Below are 26,639 nucleotides of genomic sequence, written 5' to 3' on the forward strand. Positions count from 1 at the left end.
TCTGACATGTTTCATAATGTTTAGTTGAAATTGTGGGTTCACTAAGCACAAGACATTTGCCTCAAGGGCTTATCCCTCCCAATGTCATTCTCAATACACCATACCTTAGCAAGCCTACATATGTTGGATGCTGGAGGTTCTTTGATTGATCGTTTGGGCCCCCTACTCCCACTTATAGACCAACTTGCATTCAACCCTGGAGCATCCTCTACAGGTTTTTGGTTTCCTCAATTCATTTATTTGAGCTTTACTCATGTCCTAGGTAAAGTTACTCTCTTGCCTCTCATCAACATTTTTAGTAACCGTCTGTCCTAACTTACACCATTTAGCTTTCAGTCAAACTAACATTGTTTAGTTACTAACTTTGAAAAATTATTCCTGTTCTCGTATCCCTGAAACTCCATTTCTTCCATCTATAGATTTCTACCCCTATTGTATAGCTTGGGAGACATAGATTATCAAACAATTCTTAGCCGTCCAATGGTTAAATTGTTTATATTTGACCCAAAAAGTGTCGTTAGCTACAAAGGGACAAGAAACCAGCTTCAAGATTTTTGCTATGGTATAGGATGCTGGCCCAGGGATTACCTGATCTGCACCCTAGATATGTTTTCCTGTATAAAATAAATGACTTTTGTCATGTGACTTTCAAATCTGTGGAAAAAAAAAAATTTAATTCTGCAGTTCACACCATATATTTTCACTATAAAAGCAATCTCATTGGTTGCTAGAGGCAACTCCTCCACTTCATCTTTCTCATCTGCACAGGTTTGAATAAATCTCCTCCATGGTTTTTATATGCTTCATCTGTATTTGCAACAAACAAACTTTATTTATCTGAGATTAGATCATTTACAATTAAACATAAATTGAGAGAATTCCATAACATAATTGATACAAAACTTAGTATGTCATATTTTGTTTTTCAGCTGTAGATGAAAACGAGGAGGATGAGCAAGAAGCAGAAGCTCTGAAAGAGTTTAAGAAGTCAAAACCTAAGAAAAAATATTTGGTAATTGCATTTTGCATGTAGAAAATTCTATAAAGGCTATGAGGGGAATTTATCATTGTATTTAGAGAATTTTTTTGTGTATTTTTTTTTTTGCAAAATCTGATAGAATTGTTCATAGCCATGTCTACGGTTAAGTTTACCATAAAGCATTTTCTACTGTAGAATCAAATTTACTAACTGCGTTTATTTTTTTGTATGCAAAAAAATGCACAAAAGCACTTGTCTTGCGCAAATATACACCACCTTGGAGGACACGTACCAAAGTGTCAGAAAACATCTGAGATTGTGAAACTTGTGTTCTCCTTTGTATTTTGGAAACATAATATATTAACTGTTTTGGGACAGTTAGGACTAGGAATGACCTGCTGTGATCTGCCCCTCAACCCCTGTACTATAACTCCCATCATGGACTGAGTCTGTCCCATGATGGGAGTTGTTGTAATACCGCAGCGCTGAGGGATGGCACTTGCACATCCCCCGATTGCAAGAATTTTAGGACTACTACTCCCATCATGGACAGAATCCATCCATGATGGGAGTTATAGTCTAGGGGCTGAGGTGCATATTACAGCAGGTCATTCTGCTGAGACCCATTGCGATCCGCGTTTATTAAAGTTAACAAGCCGGCGGCCCAATGTGGCTACACTGCTCTGCCCGCCGACTCCTGTATACAGCTGTCACATATCATAATCCCCGCCCGGGAGACGGGAGCTCTGATTGGTGAATAGCTATTCACCAATCAGGGCTCCTGTCTCCCGGCGGCGGGCAGTGCAGTGTAGCCGCATGTGCCGCCCGCTTTTACAGTTAATAAATGCGGATTGCAGTGGGTCTCTGGAGAATTACCTGCTGCGATCTGCCCTTCAGCCCCTGTACTATAACTCCCATCATGGACATAGTTTGTCCCATGATGGGAGTAGATGTATTACAGCAGCGCTGAAGGATGGCACTTGCACATCCCCCTGGTGCGGGACTTTTATGACTACTACTCCCATAATGGACAGACTCCATCCATGATGGGAGTTATAGTCCAGGGGCTGAGGTGCAGATGACAGCAGGTAATTTTCCAGAGACCCACTGCAATCCACATTTATTAACTGTACAAGTCGACGGCACATGCGGCTACACTGTGCTCCCTGCCGGCTGTATACGTACTATATACGCTTTCATAATTCATAATCCCTGCCGCCTGTAGACGGGAGCTCTGATTGGTGAAAAGCTGTTGACAATCAGAGCTCCCGTCTCCCAGCGGTGGGGATTATGAATTATGACAGCGTATATAGTACGTATACAGTATTCCCCGCCTGGAGCCGGCGGGGAGCGCAGTGGAGCCGCATGTGCCGCCAGCTTGTTAATTTAATAAATGGGGATCGCAGTGGGTCTCTGGAGAATGACCTGCTGCGATCTACAACTCAGCCCCTGGATGGAGTCTGTCCATGATGGGAGTAGTAGTCCTAAAAGTCCCACAGCCGGTACTACAGCGCTGCGGTACTACAACTACTCCCATCATGGAACAGACTCTGTCCCATGATGGGAGTAGTAGTCCAAGGGCAGAGGGACAGATTGAAAGGGGGGCTCACTCCTGAGACTACCTGCGACCTTTATTGCTCCGCCCCTAGTGATGATGTCATTAGGGGCGGAGCTACACTGTCCAGTCCTGACTCAGTTCTCATTATGCATTTTGCATAATGGGAACAGAGCATTTCTGGCAGTGTGTTTCCAAACAGGGAGACTCCAGCTGTTGCTTAACTACAGCCCCATGATGAGAGTTGTAGTTTAGCAAAAATTCGAGCCTCCCTGTTTAGGAACATGCTGCATTATGTGCGCTCTCCCCAGGGAATAGGGAAAAATAATGTACTAACCCATATTTCTTGTTTTTTTTCTTCTCATTTCAGATACATGAATGCGGAGGACTACGTCAGATTCGGTGGACTGCGACGATGACCACCTTCTTTTTTTTTTTTTTTTTATTCAATAAAATGGTTAACGAGGCCAAGTGTTTTTTTAAATAAATTTTATTTTTCAATGTGTCGTGTTTTTTATAATTGAATTTTCAGGGTTAGTAGTGGAAGTTGTCTTAGACGGAAACCATTACTAAGCTAGGGCTTAGCATTGGCCCCAAAATCAGCTAGCGCTAACCTTCAATTATTACCCCGGTACCCACTGCCACAGGTGACACTCCTGGGCCTAGGTGGTAACAGGCTGGCGTTATTTAGGCTGGGGAGGGCCAGTAACAATGGTCCTCGCCCACCCTGGTAACATCAGGCTGTTGCTGCTTGGTTGGTATCTGGCTGATACTGAAAATAGGGGGAACCCCTTTTTTATTTTTTTTAATAAATAAATAAAAAACGTGTGGTTCCCCAATTTTTTCAGTATCAGCCAGATACCAACCAAGCAGCAAAAGCCTGACATTACCAGGGTGGGCGAGGACCATTGTTGCTGTCCCTCCCCAGCATAAATAACGCCAGCCTGTTACTGCCAGGTCCAGGAGCGCCATTTTTGAGGCTCCGGGCCTGTTGGTACCCGCTTTTCTCAATAAACACTGTGGTGGTGGGTACTGGGGTAATAATTGGGGGTTAGCGCTAGCTGATTTTTGGGCCAACGCTAAGCCCCGGATTAGTAATGGATTCTGTCTACAAAACAGCTTCCACTATTAAGCCTGAAAATGCAATTATAAAGAACACAACACATTGAAAAATTTTTTTATTTAAAATAAATAAAACACTCCCCCCCCACAGCCCTCGTTAACTTTTTTTATTGACATTTATAAAAACGCTGTTCATAATCGCAATCCACCGAATCTGACGTAGTCCTCCGCATTCACATATCTAAAATGAGAAGAAAAAACCCCCCAAAACTATAAAACTACAACCATTTCTGTGATTTCTACACTATCAAAAAGCTGGACTCTGGACTCTCACCCCTTTGAAAATATCATGTAAAGTAGACAATGTACGTGGACACGCCCACTTTTACAAAACTGATGGGAACAGTGTAAACCGCGGCACAAAGCTCTTTGAAAATGTGGTCGATAATTTTCGCGCCAAAATTTAAATTTTTTCGTGCAAAATTCTTTGAGACCTCTGTGTACTTTATAAAGATTTATGATTTTACTATTGTGCAGAGTTTTGTTCGGCACACACTGCTGCTCCGACACTTCTAGCTATGTGAGCAGTGTACCAGGGAAAATGACACAGCTCTGTGAAGTGTGAGGTAGAGAAGGAGTGTACGGTAGAGCGAGGGGGGTGTTTCTATATTTGCACAAAATTTATGTTGAGCAAGAGTGTAAATTAGACAAGCAGTGTAAAGGGGCAGATCTGTGTCTACAATAGACACCTACCGTAATGATAAATGTCACTCTATAACTATTAAAAGTTACAATGTTATTAATGTGTGTTCATTTGCCAAGAAATAATAACATTTTTGTTCCTTTCTTTAGAACCTTCCTAAAATCAGCTTGGACAGTTATTCAGCTTTGCCCATGGATGAAGGGGATGAAGATCGGGAGGCTGGTGGAGATGGTGAAGAGGAGGGAGAGGGCTCAGACTTTGACTTGGATTTAGGGGATGCTGGATCAGATAAAGGTTTGGGTTACTTTCACTTCTGCTTTTTTATAGTGATCACATAACTTGTTTTGCAGAGTTTTAATGTATTTGTAATATCTTCTGTAGAAACAGCTGTACAAATAATCAATGCTGTAAACTTCTGCTTTATTATTTATTTCTGTGTTATTTCTATGATGAAAGTCTGTTTAAAAAAAAAAGAATGTCATGGCGATCACAGTTTCTTCTTTATTCTTTTATTTACTTTCAGTACACATAAAACATACCTGTGTGTATTGGAATTAAATAGAAGAATATGAAAAGAGATGGTTAGTGCTACAACTTTCTTTATTATTACTGTGTTAAGAAGGTGTGAACTGTATGTGGAGAGCACCCCACAAACCCTTAAAGGGGTACTCTGCCCCTAGACATCTTATCCTCTATCCAAAGGAAAGGAGAAAAGATGTCTGATCGCATTGATTCCGGCCACTAGAATCCCCGTGATCTCCAGGCCGGCTTTGAGCTTCCATGTTCATGACATCACGCCCCTCCCCCTCCATTCATGTCTATGAGAGGGGCATGATGGCTATGTACTTCTGCTCCACAGCTGTCACACCCCCTCCCATAAACATGAATGTCACCAACACAGGAGCCCCAAGCTGGTGTTCTGAAATGTTCAGAACACCTGAGGAGATGGCGTGGGTCCCAGTGGTCGGAACTTCTGCAATTAGGCATATTATCCCCTATTCTTTGGATAGGGGCAGAGTACCCCTTTAATGTACATGTCATAGATGTGGCTATTATATTTAATACATGCTGAAATTTATTAAAAGGCAGTAAAACAGGCCTTTTTCCTTTGGTCTTTCCAGAAGAAGAATCCGATTCCTCCCTTCCACTTCATGTATTACCATTGTATTCCTTGCTAGCTCCCGAGCAACAGGCCAAGGTAACAGATTTCTGGAAATATCATTCCTCCTAAATAACAGACATATTTTCCTTTGTGATAGCTTATGGTTTGATATATTCTCATGCAGGTCTTTTGCCCCCCACCAAGTGGCACTCGGCTTTGCATTGTGGCCACCAATGTAGCAGAAACATCTCTTACTATTCCCGGTATAAAATACGTCGTTGACTGTGGAAAAGTAAAGAAAAGATTCTATGATAAAGTTACTGGTGTCTCCTCTTTCCGTGTGGACTGGACTTCCCAAGCTTCAGCTGATCAGAGAGCTGGAAGAGCAGGACGTACTGAGCCCGGTCACTGCTACAGGTAACGCTCGTCAGCTACTGACATACCTTTTCTTTCTTTGGAGGAGCAGCATGGAATATCATTGTAGATCATAGGGTGGCCACACTTATACTATAGCGATCGACTAACCAGTATCTCACCCGTTCATTTTATTTACGTGAATGTTTTGCTCGGCCAGGTGTCCATGTGTTTTAAATAGAGATACGGGGTGTAATTCGTTGCCAGATTCTTTTGGTGGTGCTTATCCAAAGGATTAGACAATTGAAATCCAACATGCCAGATCTTTCTCTCCTGACATCAGAGTCTGAAGAGTCAGGAGGCCCATACACATTAGACAGTCAGGCAGAAATTAGTGGGTTTGACCAACTTTTTTTCTAATGTGTATGGGGACCATTAGAAGGTGCATAGAATTGTTTGTTAAATGAATATACTATATATTCTTTCCATTTATGTATTCATTCAGACATAGGTGCTGAACTTGGCAATGTTCAGTGGCCTCATAGAGAATAAATGAAAGACGTGTTGGCCATGCATGCTTGGTGTGCACCATTCATTCTGAGGACAATTTCGTCCCCATTTTTGGGAGCGGTGAGGATTTCAGCATTTGAACACCCACTGATCAGCTTGTTGTTCTTTGTCCTGTGAATAAAGGATAACTTTTTCAGATGATAACATCTTTTGTCAGTGTGAGTTCCACGCATGTCTGATATGCTTTGCCACTTTATATTAGGGATCAGTGGAATGCTCCTTCAGCTGAATCTATGTATTGCTATTCCTCTTAATTTCTCCTGATAATATCTTTGAGAATCTAATGCAAATAATACTGCAGTTTGTGTAACCTCAATACTAATGTTACTTTCATGTAGGTTGTATTCTTCAGTTGTCTTCAGTGATTTTGAAGAGTTTTCCCAACCTGAAATAATAAGACGTCCTGTAGAGGATTTGGTTCTACAAATGAAAGATCTGAACATTGAAAAGGTGAAAGTATTAAGAGTTTGGTTTACTTGTAATATAGCTTAACAATTAATAATACTTAATATTAACCTCGAAAAATAATAAAATAATTGAACCCATTAATGCTGTGTTTACACATCATGGTGCCATTAATGGTGTATGGGGTAGGCTCCTGACTCAAGCCTTCTCCATACCAGGTGGCCTCCAGCTGATTACAGTAGCTAAGGGCCACTGCTAATAGCCGACATGTGCTGGCGGCTAGTAACCATTTAGATCACCGGTGTCAAAGCTTACAACAGTGTCTAAAGGGACCTTTAAACAGTCGTCGTTGGTGGTACAAGTTTAACCCCTTCCATATTAAAGTTTAACCACATATATATATATATATATATATATATAAAACTCAATGAGCAGAATTTATCATTGAATATAGAGCTTTTTTTGGTGTATGTTTTAACGCAAAAATTTTAACGCAAAAGAGTTTTTTTGCGCATTTTTATGTGCAAATTCTGATATAATTTTTCATACGGTTAAGTTTACCATAGCGCACTTTTTACTGTAGAATCAAATTTATTAACTGGGTGTTTAATTTTTTTTTTTACGCAAAAAGAAATGCGCAAAAACACTTTTCTTGCGCAAATATACACCACCTCGGAGGACACGTACCAAAGTGTCTATTTTGGGACAGTAAGGACTGCTACTCCCATCATGGACAGACGCTTCCCATGATGGGAGTTATAGTCCAGGGGCTGAGGGGCAGATCGCACTGGGTCATTATCCAGAGACCCGCTGCGATCCGCATTTATTAACTGTAAAAGCCGGCGGCCCATGCGGCTTCACTGCGCAGCCGCCAGCTCCTGTATACGCTGTCATAATTCATAATCCCCGCCGCCGGGAGACAGGAGCTCTGATTGGTGAATAGCTATTAACCAATCAGAGCTCCCGTCTCTCGGCGGGGATTATGAATTATAAGAACTGTATATAGGAGCAGGCAGCGCAATGTAGCCGCATGTGCCGCCGGCTTGTATAGTTAATAAATGCGGATCGCAGTGGATCTCCGGAGAATGATCTGGTCGTCTGCCCTTGGACTACTACTCCTTTCATGGGACAGAATCTGTCCCATGATGGGAGTAGTTGTTGTACCGCGGCGCTGCTGAGGGATGCACATCCCCTGGCCGCGGGACTTTATAGGACTACTACTCCCATTATGGGACAGACTCTGCCCATGATAGGAGTTGTAGTCCAGGGGCTGAGGAGCAGATCGCATCTGGTCCTTCTGCAGAGACCCACTGCGATCCGCATTTAAGTTAACAATGCGGCGGTACATTCGGCTATATCGCGCTCCCAGCCGGCTACTATATACACTGTCATAATCCCCACTGGGAGACGGGAGCTCTGATTGGTCAATAGCTATTCAACAATCAGAGCTTCGGTGTTCTGGCGGCGGGGATTATGAATTATGACAGTGTATATAGAAGCCGGCGAGCAGCGCAGTGTAGACGCATGTACCGCCGGTTTGTATAGTTAATAAATGCGGATCGCAGCGGATCTGAAGAGAATAATCTGCTGCGATCCACATTTAAGTTAACAAGCCGGCGGTACATGCGGCTACATCACGCTGCTGTCGGTTCCTGCATACACTGTCATAATGTATAATCCCCGCTGGAACACAGGCGCTCTGATTGGTGAATAGCTATTGACCAATCAGAGCTCCCGTCTCCCGGTATTATGAATTATGACAGTGTATATAGAAGCTGGCGGGGAGCACGATGTAGCCGCATGTACCGCCGGCTTGTTAACTTAAATGCAGATCGCAGTGGGTCTCTGCAGAATGAGCCGTTGCGATCTGCACTTGCACATCCCCCGGCTGCGGGACTTTATAGGACTACTACTCCCATTATGGACAGATTCTGCCCATGATGGGAGTTGTAGTCCAGGGGCTGAGGTGCAGATCGCATCGGGTCCTTCTGCAGAGACCCACTGCGATCCGCATTTAAGTTAACAAGCCGGCGGTACATGCGACCATATCGCGCTACCGCCGGCTCCTGTATACACTGTCATAATTCATAATCCCCGCTTCCGGGAGACGGGAGCTCTGATTGGTCAATAGCTATTTACCAATCAGAGCTCCTGTTTTCCGGCAGCGGGGATTATGAATTATGACAGTGTAGACGCATGTACCGCCGGTTTGTATAGTTAATAAATGCGTATCGCTGCGGATCTCCAGAGAATGACCTGCTGCGATCCTCATTTAAGTTAACAAGCCGGCGGTACATGCGGCTACATTGCGCTGCCCGCCGGGTTCTATATTCACTGTCATAATTCATAATCCCCGCCGCCGGAACACAGGAGCTCTGATTAGCCATTGACTAATCAGAGCTCCCATCTCCATGCGGCGGGGATTATGAATTATGACAGTGTATACAGGAGCCAGCGGCAGCGCGATGTAGCCGCATGTACCGCCTTCTTGTTAACTTAAATGCGGATCACAGCGGGTCTCTGCAGAATGACCTGGTGCGATCTGCACCTCAGCCCCTGGACTACAGCTCCCATCATGGGCAGAGTCTGTCCATGATGTGAGTAGTAGTCCTAAAAGTCCCGCAGCCGGGGGATGTGCAAGTGCCATCCCTCTGCAGCACTGCGGTACTACAACTACTCCCATCATGGGACAGACTCTGCCCCATGATAGGAGTAGTAGTCCAAGGGCAGAGGGACAGATCTCTGTTCACATTATGCGTTTTGCATAATGGGAACAGAACAGGGAGACTCCAGCTGTTGCTTAACTACAGCCCCCATGGTGGGAGTTGTAGTTTAGCAACAATTGGAGGCTCCCTGTTTAGGAACACGCTGCATTATGTGCACTCTTCCCAGGGGAGAGCTCAAAAAATGTACTAACCCATATTTCTTGTTTTTCTTTTCGTCTCATTTCAGATACGTGAATGTGGAGAACGACGTCAGATTCGGTGGACTGCGACGATGACCAGTGTTTTTTATTTTTTTATTTCAATAAAATGGTTAACGAGGGCTGTGGGGGATTGTTTTTTTTAAATAAAACATTTTTTTTCAATTTGTTGTGTTTTTTTATAATTGAATTTTCAGGGTTAGTAGTGGAAGCTGTGTTATAGACGGAATCCATTACTATGCCAGGGCTTAGCCGCAAAATCAGCTAACGCTAACCTCCAATTATTCCCCCTTACCCACCGCCACAGGGGTGCCGGGAAGAGCCAGAGCCAACAGGCCCCGAGCGTCAAAAATGGCGCTCCTGGGCCTAGGCGGTAACAGGCTGGTGTTATTTATTCTGGGGAAGGTCCTCGCCCACCCTGGTAACGTCAGGCTGTTGCTGCTTGGTTGGTATCTGGGTGATACTGAAAATAGGGGGAACCCTATGCGTTTTAAATTTTGTTATAAATAAATACATTTAAAAAAAAAAGTGTGTGGTTCCCTCATTTTTTCAGTATCAGCCAGATACCAACCAAGTGGCAACAGCCTGATGTTACCAGAGTTGCCGAGGACCATTGTTACTGGCACTCCCCAGTAACGCCAGCCTGTTACCGCCTAGGCCCAGGAGCTCCATTTTTGATGCTCCGGGCCTGTTAGTACCGACTCTTCCCGGAACCCCTGTGGCGGTGGGTACCGGGGTAATAATTGGGGGTTAACGCTAGCTGTTTTGGGGACTAACGCTAAGCCCCAGCTTAGTAAAGGATTCCGTCTGCAAGACGCCTTCCACTACTAAGCCTGAAAATTCAATAATAAAAAACAAAACACATTGAAAAAAAATTTTTATTAAAAAAAACACTCCCCCCAAAGAACCCTTTTATTGACATTTAAATTAAAAAAAACCATTCATTGTCTGTTCCACCAAATCTGACATAGTCCTCCGCATTCCCGTATCTAAATTTTGAAGAAAAAAAAAAAAAGTTTAGTAAATTTTTTTTGTTTCCACACACCAGCAAAAACGCAAGAAAAACTGACAAAGCTGGGACAGTTTTTCTGCCGTTTTTGCTGATGGACAGAAAACCTCAATGGAATCCTGGCCTCAAAGCAATAGAACAAAATCCCCTACGACCACATTTCCTGTGCGGTAGAGAAAGAGTGCACAGTAGAGCGAGGGGGGGGGGGGGCGTTTCTATATTTGCACAAGATTTATCAAAGGAGTGCACAACCTTTGTAAATTCTGAGCAAGAGTGTAAATTAGACAAGCAGTGTAAAGGGGTAGATCTGTGTCTATAATAGACAAATAATGATAAATCTCCCCCAATGTGTGTGTGTGTGTGTGTGTGTGTGTGTGTGTGTGTGCGCGTGTATGTTCCAGCATCACGTCCAAATGGCTAAAGATATTAAAGGGGTACTCCTGTGGAAAACTTTTTTTTTTTTTTAAATCAACTGGTGCCAGAAAGTTAAACAGATTTGTAAATTACTTCTATTAAAAAATCTTAATCCTTCCAGTACTTATTAGCTGATGAATACTACAGAGAAAATGGTTTTCTTTTTGGAACACAGAGCTCTCTGCTGACATCATGACCACAGTGCTCTCTGCTGACAGCTCTGTCCATTTTAAGAACTGTCCGGAGTAGGAGAAAATCCTGATAGCAAACATATGCTGCTCTGGACAGTTCCTAAAATGGACAGAGATGTCACCAGAGAGCACTGTGGTCATGATGTCAGCAGAGAGCTCTGTGTTCCAAAAAGGAAACCATTTCCTCTGTAATATACAGACCCTAAAAAGTACTGGAAAGATTAAGATTTTTAAATAGAAGTAATTTACAAATCTGTTTAACTTTCTGGCACCAGTTGAGTTATAAAAAAAATCCACAGGAATACCCCTTTGACATGAAACTTGGCACACATGTTACTTATATGTCAACAACAAACATAGGATAGGTGATTTAACCCTTACTCACCCCCCTTTGACAGGGTCGGGGTTTTTGTTTAAAGTCCCATACAAGTCTTTGGGAATTATATGTTACTGCATAACTTCTAAACGGCTGGAGATATTTCCATAATACTTGGTCACATGTTCCTTATATGTCCACTTAAAATATAGGATAGTTAATTTAACCGTTAACCCCTTAAGGACCAAGGACGTATGAGTACGTCCTTGGTCCCGCTCCCGTGATATAACGCGGGGTCCCATGGTGACCCCGCATCATATCCCGGCGGGCTCGGCGTCATAGTGAAGCCGGGACCCTCCTCTAATAGCGCGCGGCACTGATCGTGGTGCCGCGCGCTATTAACCCTTAAGCCGCGCGCTCAAAGCTGAGCCACGCGGCTAAAAGTGAAAGTAAAAAGTGCTGGTTAGCTCAGGGAGCTGTTCGGGATCGCCACGGGGAAATTGCGGCATCCCGAACAGCTGTACTACAGGAGGAAGGTCTCTTACCTTTCTTCCTGCAGTCCGATCGCGGATTGAATGCTTGAGCAATCAATCGCCGAAAACCCTGATCAATGCATCCCTATGGAGATGTATTGAACACAGTTAAAGATCAGTAAATGCAATGTTATAGCCCCCTATGGGGGCTATAATATTGCAAAAGAAAAGTGTCAAAAAAATCATTAACCCTTTCAATTATCCCTTCCCCCTAATAAAAGTTTGAATCACCCGGCATTTCCAATAATAAAAAAAAACTGTGTAAATAAAAACAAAAATAAACATATGTGGTATCGCCGCGTGCGAAAATGTCCGATTTAAAAAAATATACCGCTAATTAAACCGCACGGTCAATGGCGTACTCGAAAAAAATCCAAAGTCCAAAATAGCGTCTTTTTGGTCACTTTTTATATCATGAAAAGATTAATAAAAAGCGATCAAAAAGTAAGATCAATGCAAAACTGGTACCAACAAAAACTTCAGATCATGGCGCAAAAATTTAACCCTCATAGCGCCCTGAACACGGAAAAATAAAAAAGTTATAGGGGTCAGAAGATGACAATTTTAAACGTATACATTTTCCTGCATGTAGTTATGATTTTTTTCTGAAGCAATACAAAATCAAACCTATACAAGTAGGTTATCATTTTAACCGTATGGACCTAGAGAATAAAGATAAGGTGTCATTTTTACCGAAAAATTACTACGTAGAAACGGAAGCCCCCAAAAGTTACAAAATGGCTGTATTTTTTCAATTTGTCGCACAATGATTTTTCTTTCCCGTTTCGCCGTAGATTTTTGGGTAAAATGACTGATATCATTACAAAGTAGAATTAGTGGCACAAAAAATAAGCCATAATACAGATATTTAGGTGCAAAATTTTAAGATTTATGATTTTTTAAAGGTAAGGAGGAAAAAACGAAAGAGCAAAAACCGAAAAATGCCCGGTCCTTAAGGGGTTAACTATCCCCATTTGTGAGGGTCGGGGTTTTGGTTTAAAGTCCCATGCAAATCAATTGGAAATGTATGTTCCCACATAACTTTCGTATATAGCTGGAGATATTTCAATACCTGGTACAGATATTACGGGTTGGGATAGGAGGTCGGTATAGGAGGACGGGATATGAAGTCAAAAGCTTTTGTTTATTTTCCTCCCCAACAAGGATTAGGAAGGAAAAACCGGGCAACGCTGGGTACTCAGCTAGTTCCATATTAAAATATGTAAACATAATAATAAAACATATTTGGTATCATCGCATGCAGAAATGTCCACCCTGTTAAAATAGAATATTTTTCCTGTACAGTGAGTTATGTAAACATGTAGAAATAACAAACCTCAGAATTGCATTTTTTTTATTACATCATATCCCAGGAGTAAAAAGCTATTAAAAAGTCTGATCAATACCAAAATTGTACCAATAAAAGATTGGTCTACTTTAAGCATTCGCATTTACTTACAAAAAGTAGTAACATAAAACAAACCCTATATAAATTGGATATCCTTGTAATTGTATGGGCCTACGAAATAAAGATAATGTGTACTTTTTACCAGAAAGTGCACTGCATAGAAATGTAACTTCCAGTTTTGCCCCACAGATTTTTTTTGCCTTTGCCATAGATTTTGCAGTCCTTACAAAGTACAATTTTTCCAGCAGAAAAAGCCCTCATATGGCCCTGTAGGTCGACAATTGAAGGCTCTCAGAAGGTGAGTAGAAAAAAAAAACTGCAAAACTAAAAAAAAAAGTGCTGTCAGTAAAGGGTTAAATTTAAAAGATTTTACCTGATAAGGACACAGGACATAGCTTTATGCCTTGGGGCTGACCAAATAACTTTATGTACATGTACGTCCTGAGTTCCATCTCTGCTGTAAAGCAAGTATCGCTCTTCATTGGGGGACACCTATACTGATGGGTATATGCTCTTGCCACTAGGAGGCGCTGACACTAAAAAAAAAAGTCAGCTTCTCTCTGGCAGGTTATTACCGCCCACTGGAAGTGAGGTAATCAGTTTTAGCTAGTGTTAGTACGAGGGCTGTTTAGTTAGGTTCTTTACTCCCTTTTGTTTCCCTTTTTCAGGTGGGGGTTCAGGAGCATGGCGCTACCTGTTCTCCCATATGCGATGAAGGGGCACAGACATAGAGTATGTACTGTCAACCCCTTCTCGCCAGCGCCTGGAGGTTGTACCCTGGGTCCGGGTCCCCCACTTGCCCCTGCTCGCCCCGCTATCTTAGCCTGGTAGGATGCAAAATGACCACAAGCTGGTTGAAGACTTCAGGGTGAGTGTGAGAAGACGGAACCTGTGGGTAAGTATGTACGACAAACCCCCTTTCCCTTTTCCCTCCTTCTCTTTTGCTCATCCGGGGGTCCCCTTTTTCTGCTGTGCCCAGCTCCTCAACCGCCATTACACATGGCTGTGCTTGGCCAGACCCCTCATGGCCTCAGGCACCTTCCTGGAGGGTCCCACATGTATTGCGGCCAGGCACACCGCCCGGGCCCTGTTTTCCTCTCTATCGGCCGGAGACTATTTCCTGCTGCTCCAGTTTGTCTTCCGGGGCAGCGCGTCTCCGGTCCTACGTGGCCGTCTGCTTCCCCAGTGTGGGGGTTGTGCAACCAGCCCACTTGCTAACTTTTTTGTGCGGCCAGGCGCTGTGTCCTGGCCCATTCTTTATTAGGCTGACCGGAGACCTACAGCTGCGGGCAGTGGGTCTCCGGTCCCATGTGGCTGCTCGTTTCCTCAGTGCCGGCACACCAGACCGCTCACTACTATCTTGCTGCGACCAGGCGCTATCTACTGGCTCCATCTTTTATAGGCTGACCGGAGACCTGCAGCGGGTCACCGGTCCCATGTGGCCGGCCACTCCTCTCCAGCCCGCTTACTGCTCCGGTCCCACGCGGCGGGCTCTTCCCTGATGAGGGAGGAACCGGCCACGTCCTTCAACCAGTCCCCCAGCCGTGTTACTTTAAACGGCAGATGCTGCGGCCGGCGCCCCGTTCATGCGGCCAGGTGAGGGGTGCGGCCGCATCTTTCTACATGTTCCCTGGCTTCCCCCCCCTGCTCCTTACTGTATGAGGCCAGCTCCGGGGGCGGAGTTCTTCTATCTGTCAAAGTTATAAATAAATAAAATAATTTAAAAAAAAACACAGCAATTATATTGCACCCTGGATTTTTTCATTGATTGTTGTAGGCTCCCCCTTGTGGCAACCGAGCGCTATTACAGCCTTGGTCTGTCACATCTGTTTTTCTCAGTTTAATATCTGCAGGGTCCCTTTTCTTGGGATGGGACCGCTTTATTCCTTCAGTCCCCCTGTACATTGTCAGTTGAGGTATGCCTCTAGCGTATCTATTTTCTGCACGATCCCTTGAAAATTGTTGGAGATATATTCGGTGACTGTTCTCCCCTAACGCTGAGGGCCATGCTGTGCCCGTCACACCCACGGCCCAATTCCTCCCTAACAAGGCAAGACACTGGCTGGGTTCCCTTGCAAGAGTTTTTTGCATTCCTGGCGGATGCTAAGGACGCTCTGTCAGATCCGCCGGTCACCCATCAAGGGGGTGTTCTGGCATGTCATACAATATGATTCCCTCCTCCACAGGCTGCCACATCTGCGGCTAGTGCTCCAGATCCTCACGTCTAGTGCGAGGTCTTCGTGGAAGTGTCCCTGCATGGGCATGGATTGGTCCTGATGTCGATATGTCTGACCGTAGCCTTGCCTGCCACTCATCTCTCAGCTGCCGCGTCCACGGCTGGCACTCCGGTACCCCACTATTAGTGCAGGTTGTCTAGACCCGTTGTATACTATGGACCCATACCAGTAAGCCAGACAGTGGTCTGCGTGGTTTCCTCACATAACACAGCTGATGTATCTGGGGTGTGAGTTCTGGTACCCCACTGCTCTGCGAGGTTTACAAAGTTGTGTCCCAGCGTGTCCAGGGGTAACGGGGATGCATTCCACGGCTCCTCAGCCTCCCCTGATCTCCCACGGTGGCGGGGATACTATCCATGGCTCCTAACCCCCCCCTCCATCCCACATGTGACAGAGGTGCACAGTGATCGCCTATCTGGCTGTCCCCTTTTCTCCAGCACCTGGAAGTGTACTTGTGCAGCCAGACTGTTGTCTGCACAGTCTCCATCGCTGTTGGTCTCCCATCTCTGGGCAGCCGCGGGCATGGTCAGGTTTCCCATACTTCACTGCTGGTTTAAGGACTCTGGATGAGGGTCCCTGCAGGTACTTGGGACTGATGCCAGTCAGCCAGACTTTCGTCTGCTGGGTCTCTTACGCCGCCAGGTTGCCAGTTAGTTAGGTCGTGCTCCAATACCCCACTCTGCACGTAATGACGGGCAATACAAGGGCCGGAGAATCTTTACATCACGGCTCCACCCCTCGTGACGTCACTGCCCGCCCCCGTCAATACAAGTCTATGGGAGGGGGCGTGGTGGTCGTCACGCCCCTTCCATGGACTTGCATTAAGGGGACGGGCCGTGATGTCATGAGGGGCGGAGCCATGACGTCACGCTGCTCCGGCCCCTGTATCGCCCGTCATTACGCACAGAGCGAACTCGCTCTGTGCAGTAATGATGGCGGGGTGCCGCAGCGGCGATCCCCCGGATCCCCAGCAGCGGGACCGCGGCGATCTAACATCTTATCTCCTATCCTTTGGATAGGGGATAGGATGCCAGGGGCGGAGTACCCCTTTAAGGCCCAAATGGGCTGAGTCCTTAAGGGGTTAAAATTATCAACATAAATATGTATCAAATGTAATAGAAAAAACAGCCACTAGGTGGCTCTGTTCTGTTCCCTGCCACAATTAAAACAGTGAGTTTGGTATCTTCCCGGCCTGGCAGGAGACCAAACTCGGAAAGTTTTTTTTTTTTTCTGTACTGAGCTTGATTGACAGCTACACAGAGCCCCACTGAAAGCTGCACAGAGCCTGAGGTCTTCTATTTATCACAGCACTGCAACGATGGCGGAAGTGGTCCCCCAGCAGGCTTCAGTGATGTCATGTCTGCTGGGAAACGCCCACTTTCTCCTGCTGGGAGATTGCACTCACACACATGTGAGCAAGAACAACGCTAAAATACAGAGCTTTTTAAAGCTCTAAAGAAAGGTTGGGAGGGGTGTTAGGAGTAATTAGGGAACATAGCTTGAGTTAGTTTAGAAAAGTTTATTTGGGGACAGGTAGTCTTTAACCGGTTGCCATCTAAGGACGATCTGGCTCGTCCGCGATCCACTGCTGAGGTAGCCTGAGGGCTTACCTCTTCTTCCCTTCCATGCCGGCTACTGCGCTGTGAATGATAAAGCCTGGCAGGACCAGGCTTTATCAATCGAGTGCAGAGCACACAGATCAATGTGGTTCTATGAAACCACATTGATCAGTATGAGGAATCTGATTCCTCCTAAAAGTCCCCTAAGGGGACTAAAAGTGTGAGGGGGGAAAAAAAAAGTTTACTAAAAAGTAAAAAAACAAACAAAAAAAACACCCATTAACCCCTTCCTTATTAAAAGTTTAAAGCACCCCCTTTTCCCAAATTCCATATAAAAAAATATGTAACCATAATAAAAAAACATCACCGCATGTGTAAATGTCCGAACTATAAAAATATATAGTTAATTAAACCGTGCAGAAAAAATCCCAAATAGCGTATTTTTGGTATACAAAAATGGTACCGCTAAAAAGTTCAGATTACGGCGCAAAAAGTTTGCCCTCATACCGCTCCCGTACACGGAAAAATAAAAAAAGTTATAGGGGTCAGAAGATGACAATTTTAAACTAATTAATTTTTCCCGCATGTAGTTATGATTTTTTCCAGAAGTACGACAAAATCAAACCTATATATATAGGGTATCATTTTAATCATATGGACCTACAGAAAAAAGACAAGATGTCATTTTTACCAGAAATGTACTGTGAAGAAACGGAAGCCCCCAAAATTTACAATATGGTGTTTTTTCTTAAATTTTGTTGCACAATGATATGTTTATTTTTTGTTTTGCCGTTGATTTTTGGGTAAAATTACTGATGTCATTACAAAGTAGAATTGGTGGCGCAAAAAATAAGCCATCATATGGATTTTTAGGTTGCAAAATTGAAAGGGTTATGATTTTTTAAAAACGAAAGTGCAAAAACGGGAAAATGCATGGTCCTTAAGGATCCTGTATGTTCAATAAAATACCAAAGTCCAAATTACCCCATATCAGAAAAAGAGGCATAAAAAGTGATTTAAAAATTCACATATACAGCATTGTATACAGAAAAGTTAAAAAGTTATAGGTAATATTAAACATACATGTTTACTTAAAAAGTTTGAGTACAATAATAGAACAGCATGTAAACACGGGTACCATTTTAATTGTATTGACCTACAGAATAATAGTAACCTGTCATTGCACAGTGCACTGTGTAAAAACAAGGAACTGGAACTGTTCAGAGCAGAAGTAAATGCCCATAGCGAACTTCTGCTGCTCGGGATAGTTCCTGACATGGAAAGAGGTGTGTCAACTTCCTCTGGTGCATACAAAAGCTGATAAGTACTGGAAGGATTGAGATGTTTAATTGTAGTCATTTACGAATCTGCAATTGTTTTTTTATTTTTATTTATTTATAAAAAAAAATTTGCAATATTTGATGTTAAAACATCTTTCCCTTTCTGGAGTAGCCCTTTAAGAACCTGTGCATTCTCAGATGAGCCCTGGTACATGTGTATAGGGAGGTTAGCTTAGCGGTCTAATGATCAATCATTCGACTGTAAGCTATCCATTGTGTATTGCCAGTATTAGAATAAATGTCTTTCTGTTTGATGCAATTGTTAGATGTTGAAGGTCTATAAATAACATATGGTTTTAATTTTCAGGTGGTAAATTTCCCTTTTCCCACACCACCTTCCATTAATGCTTTGGTAGCAGCAGAGGAGTTATTAATTGCTCTTGGAGCATTGCAAGAGCCTCCCAAAACTGGCAGGTATGACCATGATATGACTGATTCTTATATTACCATGCTATTTCTAAACTTTTACCTTTGTTATTTATAGCATTAGCAGTGTGTACCTGAGCCTCAATGTGTTATGTTGCTGATTAATTCTTTCCCCAGAAAGAGCACCATTCTTATTAGTTGGCTATGTTTGGTATTGCAAGACAGTCCATTTAAGTCTGTAATATCGGATGCAATCCATATGCAATAGTTGTGTTATTTTTGGGACAAAAGCACATTTTAATAATCCTAGAATACTTACCTAAAGATGAAGTGATTTTCTGCTGATAAGTTTCAACATTAAATATTCATATCTTTTTACAGACTAAGAACAATGCAGAAAAATAAGCTTAGTTGTCCAATCGCACCCCTAGGAAGGACCATGGCATCTTTTCCAGTGGCTCCTCGATATGCTAAAATGCTTGCTCTTGGAAAACAGCACAGTTGTTTGCCATATGTTATTACTATTGTGGCAGCCATGACTGTCAGAGAGCTGTTTGAGGAATTGGACAGGTAGGTGACATTTGCCTTGACAATATATCTGCACCATTAGGCCACTTTCACATGGTTGTACGAAGGATGCGTTTTTTTCTGTTCAGACCATCAGAACCTTGGTCAGACTGGGACTCTTAGCCGTAATATGGAGGCAAAAATGCATCCGTGATATGGCATTATTCCCCTAGGTATAATGCTGTAGAGGTTAACAGTTTTCTGTTTCCATTCTTTATGTTACGGTTTGAGAATGAGTTACCTTGGACTAAATCTAATAAGGTCTTTTTGAGGTTGTGGTACATTTTATGTAATGCTGTTTACACTGCACATGTATTAATATGAAGCTATAAAGCTTATCCTATGCTCTTTATAACTTGGAAGATGACAAAATATACTGTATATAAATGGTGTTTTACACCTTAGTGAGGGAGTCTTACTATTAAAAGATAACAGGATGCTGCTTGTAATCCAGCAAAGCCTACCAACAAGTATGATCTAAAAGTGCATGACATAATGATTATGGATTAAGTAACCGGTTTAAAGGAATAAAATATGTGTTTATTTTAAGGCCAGCCCTTAATGATGAAGAGAAAGCAGTATTAAAAAGCAAGAAGGCCCGAGTGTTGCAGATGCAGAAGATATGGGCAGGACAGGGCCCTGCACAAAAACTTGGTGACCTTATGGTTATGCTAGGTGAGTATTTAGAGGCTTGTAAAATTTAGATATTGCTGAATCTGCACACAACTATATAAATCCTGTTCCTTTGTCTGAAAGACTGTGGGGGAGATTACTTCTTTGATTTTTCAGAGGCCCTTGTAAGAATGAAAGAAGAGATCTGATTGGTTGATATAGGCAACTGCACCTCTCTTCCTCTACACAGGTTTTGATAAATCTCCCCCTGTGAAGTTTCTATTTAAGATGAAACAGGATTACTAGCAGATATATTAAATGTGTAGGCATGATTTTATTCCAGTACACAAATATAGCTTCAAAAAAACTATTTTTCTCTATCGGCTCCATTGGGGGACACAGACCGTGGGTGTATGCTGCTGTCTCTAGGAGGTGTGACACTATGGTAATAAAAAAAAAAGTCGGCTCCTCCCAGCAGGATATACCCGCCTTTTAAGCTTAGTATACCCTTAGTTTAAGCTTAGTGTCTGAAGGAGGTGGACATGGTCGGGAATTCTCCAGACCAGGTCTTTTGATTTTTTGTTTTCCTAGTATAGGGACGTGTTAGTTTTTTTTTTTTTTTTTTTATTCCTTTTTCTTTTCTGTTTTCAGGTGGGGACTCGGACTCCCGTTCCCTGTTTCCCCATTGTGAGTAAGGGGGCACAGACATTGCGTATATGCGCTGTTCACCCCCACTTGCCAACAGTCAGCACCTGGGTTGGTACCTCATAGGTCCGGGTCCCCCTATTTCCCTGCTCGCCTCGCTCGCGCATAGCAGCCAGGCGTGATGCAGGTAACTAAAGCTCACTGAAGACTCGATTAGGTAAGTTCTTCTGACTGAGGTAAGTACTTCCCCCCCCTTTTCTCCTCAGGTGCTGACTTGCAACCTCTGGAGACCCCCTGTTTTTGGCCCACCTTTTCAGGTTATGAGGCTGGATTACTGGGGATGGACTTTTATTCTGGGGGAGCAGTGGCATCTGAGGGGGCATGTACTTTATGCTTTTCACTGTGTGTGTGTTACTGTGACTAAACCGCAGCGCCTTATATGCGGCTGACAGCCGCGGCGCTGGTACGGGCAGGGCGCTCTCCACGCCGGCTTACTTTCGCTTTCTCCGGCAGTCTCTGCCGGCGTTTTGGCTGCCCGCTCTGTTCCCCTGAGCGCATATGCGACTGAAATGTGCACTCGGGACAAGGAGCGGGACCATTACAGCTCCTTCTCGGCCTATCTTTAGCTCCGCCCACAGGGCTGTCGGAGCTTTTCTGAGGCGCGAAATAGCCTCCAATCAGCGCCGTGGGTGCGATTTTCAGTCAGAAGGGGGCCAGTTAGTTAGTGCCTCTGCTGCAGGCAGGCCCCCCCTCTACTATTGGCTGGCCTGTTTCTCACACTAGCTGCACGGAGCCGTTCTCCTCACTACAGCTGCCAGGGGACACAGACTAGGGTGAGAAATTTCCTGTTTTTTTTTTCTCATAATGTCCGTACCCAGAGCTGTTCCTCCCTCTAAACAGAAACCTGGAACATCAGTGACTTATTTTGTCTGTAAGCACTGTAGTACCAAGATGCCTGGTTCTACCGAGCCCACTTGCCCTGCCTGCTCCACTGCTCCCCCAGACCCCCTGGTACCCCCTGATGCCCTTTCGGTTCCGGTGGGTTCAGCCGCTCCACCAGCCTGGGTTTCTTCCCTGACCCAGTATATGGCTGACTTGACCCAAGTCTCCCGTTCGGTGGCTGAGGCCTCCCGGGAAGTGGTGTCCGCCTTGAAGGGGTCCTCCCTGCGCAGGGCCTCTGAGAGGGCCCGATCCTCGTCTCCACATACTTCACGCTCTCACAAGCGTACTAAGGGTGCCTCGTCTGACTCTTGCATTGAGTCTTCAGATAGACGTGAGCATTCCCCTTGTGGGTCCCGCCCCCCCCCCCCCCCTGTCATCTGGGCACAAACGTCGCTCCCCCAGAGGATGTTCTCGGAGTCGCCGCTCTGCCACGCCAGTGCCGCGTACCCGGTCAGGGTCGCCCCCCTCCAGGACTGCCTCTACTCGTTCACATTCTCCTGGTGAACTGGTGGACGAGGCTTCCGAGCTGGCATCCGACTCAGAGGACCGCTTGGACTCAATTGCAACGGTGAACTCATTGGTGACAACCATAAGAGACACCTTTCACTTAGAGGACCCAGGATCTTCGGATGTCACTCCAGGAGTATCCTTTCATCGTGCTAAGCCAGCACCTCGAAGGTTCTGCTCTCACACTGACTTTGATTACATTCTGGAATCTGCATGGAAACATCCAGACAAGAGGTTCCCGGGAATCAAGACTATTCAAGAACGTTATCCATTTGACAAGGACTTTGTCACTAAGGTGATTTCCCTTCCCTCAGTGGATCCACCAATCTCCTGGATTTCTAAGGCGACTACACTGCCTCTGGCAGATGCCGCTGCCTTCAAGGATCCCATGGACAAGAAGGTAGAATCCTTAGCGAAGTTTGCCTCTGAAGCAGCTGGCTCTTCTCTTCTTCCCATCTTTGCCTCGACATGGGTGTCCAAGGCTCTGTCGGAGTGGTGCCAAAAGCTCCATCAGGAAATCTTAACGGGATCCCCCCCAGAGGATCTATCTGCTCTGGCTCTCCAATGCTCTAAAGCTGGGGACTTCCTGTGCGCAACTTCCATGCAGTCAGCCCGTTGTTGTGCCTTTGCTGTGGGTCACCTAGCGGCTCTCCGAGGTCTATGTGGCTTAAAGCTTGGAATGCGGATGCTGCTTCCAAAAGGTCTATCACTGAGCTTCCTTTTACGGGTGGCCGTCTTTTTGGCAAACGCCTTGATGAGATTCTCTGAGGCAACGGGAGGTAAGAGTTCCTTGTTACCTCAAAATAAGGCTCGCCCTACTTCCCAAAGGAAGTCCTTTTCCTTTCGGTCCTTTCAGACCTCTGGCTCCAGCAAAGGGTCCGGGCAGGCACCCTCGCGGGACAAGAAGGCTCCCTCGTTCCGGGCACGCCCGTCTTGGTTGTCGGACTCCAACCGGTCCGGCCGTTTTGCGCCCAAATCAGGCAACCGCAAACCCACTTCTGCATGAAGTGAGGCCCCCACCCGCGGTTTCTTCTCGGGTGGGAGGTCGTCTCTTACTTTTTCGAGACATCTGGACCTCACACATTCAGGACTCTTGAGTCAGGGACGTGGTGTCCAACGGTTACTGAATCGAATTCGCCTCCCTTCCGAGGGATTGCTTTTTTCGATCCCGGGCCCCCTGGTCTCCTCCTCTGGCGAAGCACTTTCGAGCGGCTCTCCAGTCTCTGCTTCTCCTGGGGGTTATCGTTCCCGTTCCTCCAGGGGAACGGTTTCGGGGTTTCTGTTCCAATCTTTTTGTGGTTCCCAAGAAGGACGGTTCTGTGCGACCAATCCTGGACCTCAAGCGTCTCAACCGTCACCTTCTTATCCGCCACTTCCGAATGGAATCTCTCCGTTTGGTGGTGGCGTCCCTAGAACAAGGGGAGTTCTTTTCATCGGTGGACATCAAGGATGCCTACCTCCATGTGCCAATATTTCCAGGCCATCATCGGTACCTCCACTTTGCGGTTCCGGAGGGGTATTTTCAATTCGTAGCCCTCCCCTTTGGTCAAGCCACGGCTCCTCGGGTCTTTACAAAGATCCTTGCGCCAGTGATGGGCCTGTTACGGTCGAGGGGACTCTCGGCGATTCCCTACCTGGACGACCTTCTCATCAAGGCTCCAACCAGAGCCCAGAATCTGGACGTCACTCTCCACACTCTGGATCGCTTCGGGTGGCTGGTCAACCGGGACAAGTCAGTCCTCCGTCCTACCCAGTCTCTAACCTTCCTGGGACTTCAATTCGACACAGCCTCTGCCCGAATTTGTCTCCCGCCGGACAAACGTCTGGCGCTTCTGTTGGGGGTCCGCTCCCTTCCGACCCAGGTCTCAGTCCCCATCCGCACTTGTATGGAAGTCCGGGGTCGGATGGTGGCAACTATGGAGGCCGTACCCTTTGCCCAGTTTCATTACCGCCCCCTTCAACTGGCGCAACTCTGCGACCTCTGGGGCATTCCGGACATGGACCTCTTCGCGTCCCGGCACAATCGGAAGATCCTTCCTTTTGTGTCCAAGTCCCGGGACACTCGGGCTCTGGCCGTGGACGCCCTAGTGATTCCTTGGGCGGGGTTTGCCCTACCCTATCTGTACCCTCCCCTTCCGATCCTTCCCAGGGTGCTGAGGAAGCTCAAAGCAGAGGACGTCCCCGCCTTTCTGGTAGCTCCAGATTGGCCCCGAAGGTCGTGGTACGCCGACGTAGTCAGGGTCCTCTTTGCCACCCCAATTCACAGTCACTGCTTTTGACAGCGTGGCGGTTGAGACCGCGGTTTTGAGGGCCCACGGGTTCTCTTCCCAAGTCATTCACACTATGCTCAGGGCTCGTAAGCCCTCCTCCGCAAGAATTTACCACCGTACCTGGCGGTCTTATTTTCGTTGGTGTGAAGCTCAGGACTTCTCCCCGGTAACCTTCTCGGTTCCCCGTCTTCTCTCCTTTTTGCAGTCGGGGTTGGAACTGGGGTTGTCTCTCAGTTCACTTAAAGGTCAGGTTTCGACCCTTGCTGTTCTTTTCCAGCGGCCCCAGGCTTCTAATTCTCATGTCCGGACCTTTCTTCAAGGAGTGGCGCATGCTGTTCCTCCTTATCAGTCACCCCTCTCCCCCTTGGGACTTGAATTTGGTTCTGAGTGCCCTCCAGGGTGCACCCTTTGAGCCCCTTAGAGAGGTGTCTCTGCGCCTCCTTTCTTGGAAAGTGGCGTTTCTTGTTGCTATCACCTCCATCCGGAGGGTGTCTGAATTGGCAGCTCTCTCTTTCCTGCCGTTCTCCGTTTCTGGTGATTCACCAGGACAAGGTTGTTTTCCGGCCAGATCCTTCCTTTTTGCCTAAGGTGGTTTCGGCCTTTCATCTCAATGAGGACATTGTCCTCCCGTCTTTTTGTCCTGCTTCTTCTCATCCTAAGGAGCGCTTACTACACAAGCTGGATGTAGTTCGGGCGGTTTGGTCTTATCTCTCCATCACTTCTTCGTTTCATCAATGTGATTACTTTTTCATCCTTAGGGAAGGTCGTCGCAAGGGACAACCTGCTTCCAAGGCCACCATTTCTTGGTGGATTCAGTCCGCCATTTCAGAAGCCTATCGGTTTAAGGGGAAGATTCCTCCTTTCAGGGTTGTGGCTCATTCTACCCGTTCTGTTGGTCCATCCTGGGCTCTCCAGAATAGAGCCTCGGCCTCGCAGCTTTGCAAGGCCGTCTTTGCACACTGGTCGTCTTTGCACACTTTCTCGAGGTTTTACTGAATTCATACTTTCGCATCGGCTGATGCTAGTCTGGGTCGTAACGTGTTGCAGGCGGCAGTGGATCGTCCGTCTGCCTGACTGCTTATCTGCCCACCCAAGGGACGGCTTTGGTACGTCCCACGGTCTGTGTCCCCCAATGGAGCCGATAGAGAAAAGGAGATTTTTGTTTACTTAGCATAAAATCTCTTTCTCGGAGGAACCATTGGGGGACACAGCTCCTGCCCTTTTTGGGATTTCCTTTGGTTCTCTGTTCGAGGGTGTGTTCAGTTGTTCTCAGGCAGTTTTGGGTTTTTCTTTGACCTGTTGGTCTCCTCCTATTGCTCTGGAACTTAAACTGATTAGCTCAGGGCCTGAAGGTGGGTATATCCTGCTGGGAGGAGCCAACTTTTTTTTATTACCATAGTGTCACACCTCCTAGAGACAGCAGCATACACCCACGGTCTGTGTCCCCCAATGGATCCTCCGAGAGAGAGGTTTTACGGTAAGTAAACAAAAATCTCCTTTTTTAGGAGCTGTGGGTGCATGCGAATTCTCCGGATTAACACCAACATTTTGTGAACGAAATGGCCTCCGATTTAAAGCCATGATGGAGATAAGACGTTTAAGAGGACAGCTAACCACAGTAGGTAAGGGCAATATTCCAGTCTCCAAGGTCAGTCTTGTGTCACTTATGATAGTCAATTAAGCCTATTCTTTCTTCTGCAGTCAATTCCTTGTGCCCCGATGTCTCCACTTTCCTTGACTCCAAGATGCAACCCCCAACGGAGAGCCAAGTGAATTATCTGAGACAGATTGTAATGTCTGGTTTAGGAGATCACATAGCTAGACGGATTCGTCCAGAAGAACTTCTTAATGATGAATGGAGAAATGCATATAAGGTGTGAAAACCTATTCCTTGCATTCAAAATACAGTGCAGTGGTTGTGTAAACTTTTCAGAACAAGTGTATGTTTGTCTGCTTGTTGTCACCTTGTAAAGCTTTCATTAGGAGTTTGTGCCAGGTTTAATATCTTGTTAACCTAATTTGACTGTAATACCCTTATATCTCCTCTTTGCAGTGTATGGCCAAAGTCAA

General features: G+C 45.4%; 1 protein-coding gene across 5 annotated transcripts in view; it reads left to right on the forward strand.

The window, feature by feature from the left end:
- The window catches only part of DHX37 (DEAH-box helicase 37), a 98,725-nt gene that overhangs the window by 46,788 nt on the left and 25,298 nt on the right, over window positions 1-26,639 (forward strand). For all 5 annotated transcript variants that reach the window (XM_056533810.1, XM_056533820.1, XM_056533792.1 and 2 more), the window contains exons 13-22: window positions 930-1,012; window positions 4,449-4,593; window positions 5,421-5,497; window positions 5,586-5,818; window positions 6,664-6,775; window positions 18,968-19,074; window positions 19,408-19,596; window positions 20,144-20,268; window positions 26,075-26,191; window positions 26,271-26,443. In XM_056533810.1, the coding sequence (XP_056389785.1) occupies window positions 930-1,012; window positions 4,449-4,593; window positions 5,421-5,497; window positions 5,586-5,818; window positions 6,664-6,775; window positions 18,968-19,074; window positions 19,408-19,596; window positions 20,144-20,268; window positions 26,075-26,191; window positions 26,271-26,443 (1,361 nt within the window). The remainder of the gene's footprint in view (window positions 1-929; window positions 1,013-4,448; window positions 4,594-5,420; window positions 5,498-5,585; window positions 5,819-6,663; window positions 6,776-18,967; window positions 19,075-19,407; window positions 19,597-20,143; window positions 20,269-26,074; window positions 26,192-26,270; window positions 26,444-26,639) is intronic.

The sequence above is a fragment of the Hyla sarda genome, chromosome 1 (assembly GCF_029499605.1).
Source record: "Hyla sarda isolate aHylSar1 chromosome 1, aHylSar1.hap1, whole genome shotgun sequence".
NCBI classification, from domain to species: Eukaryota; Metazoa; Chordata; class Amphibia; order Anura; family Hylidae; genus Hyla; species Hyla sarda.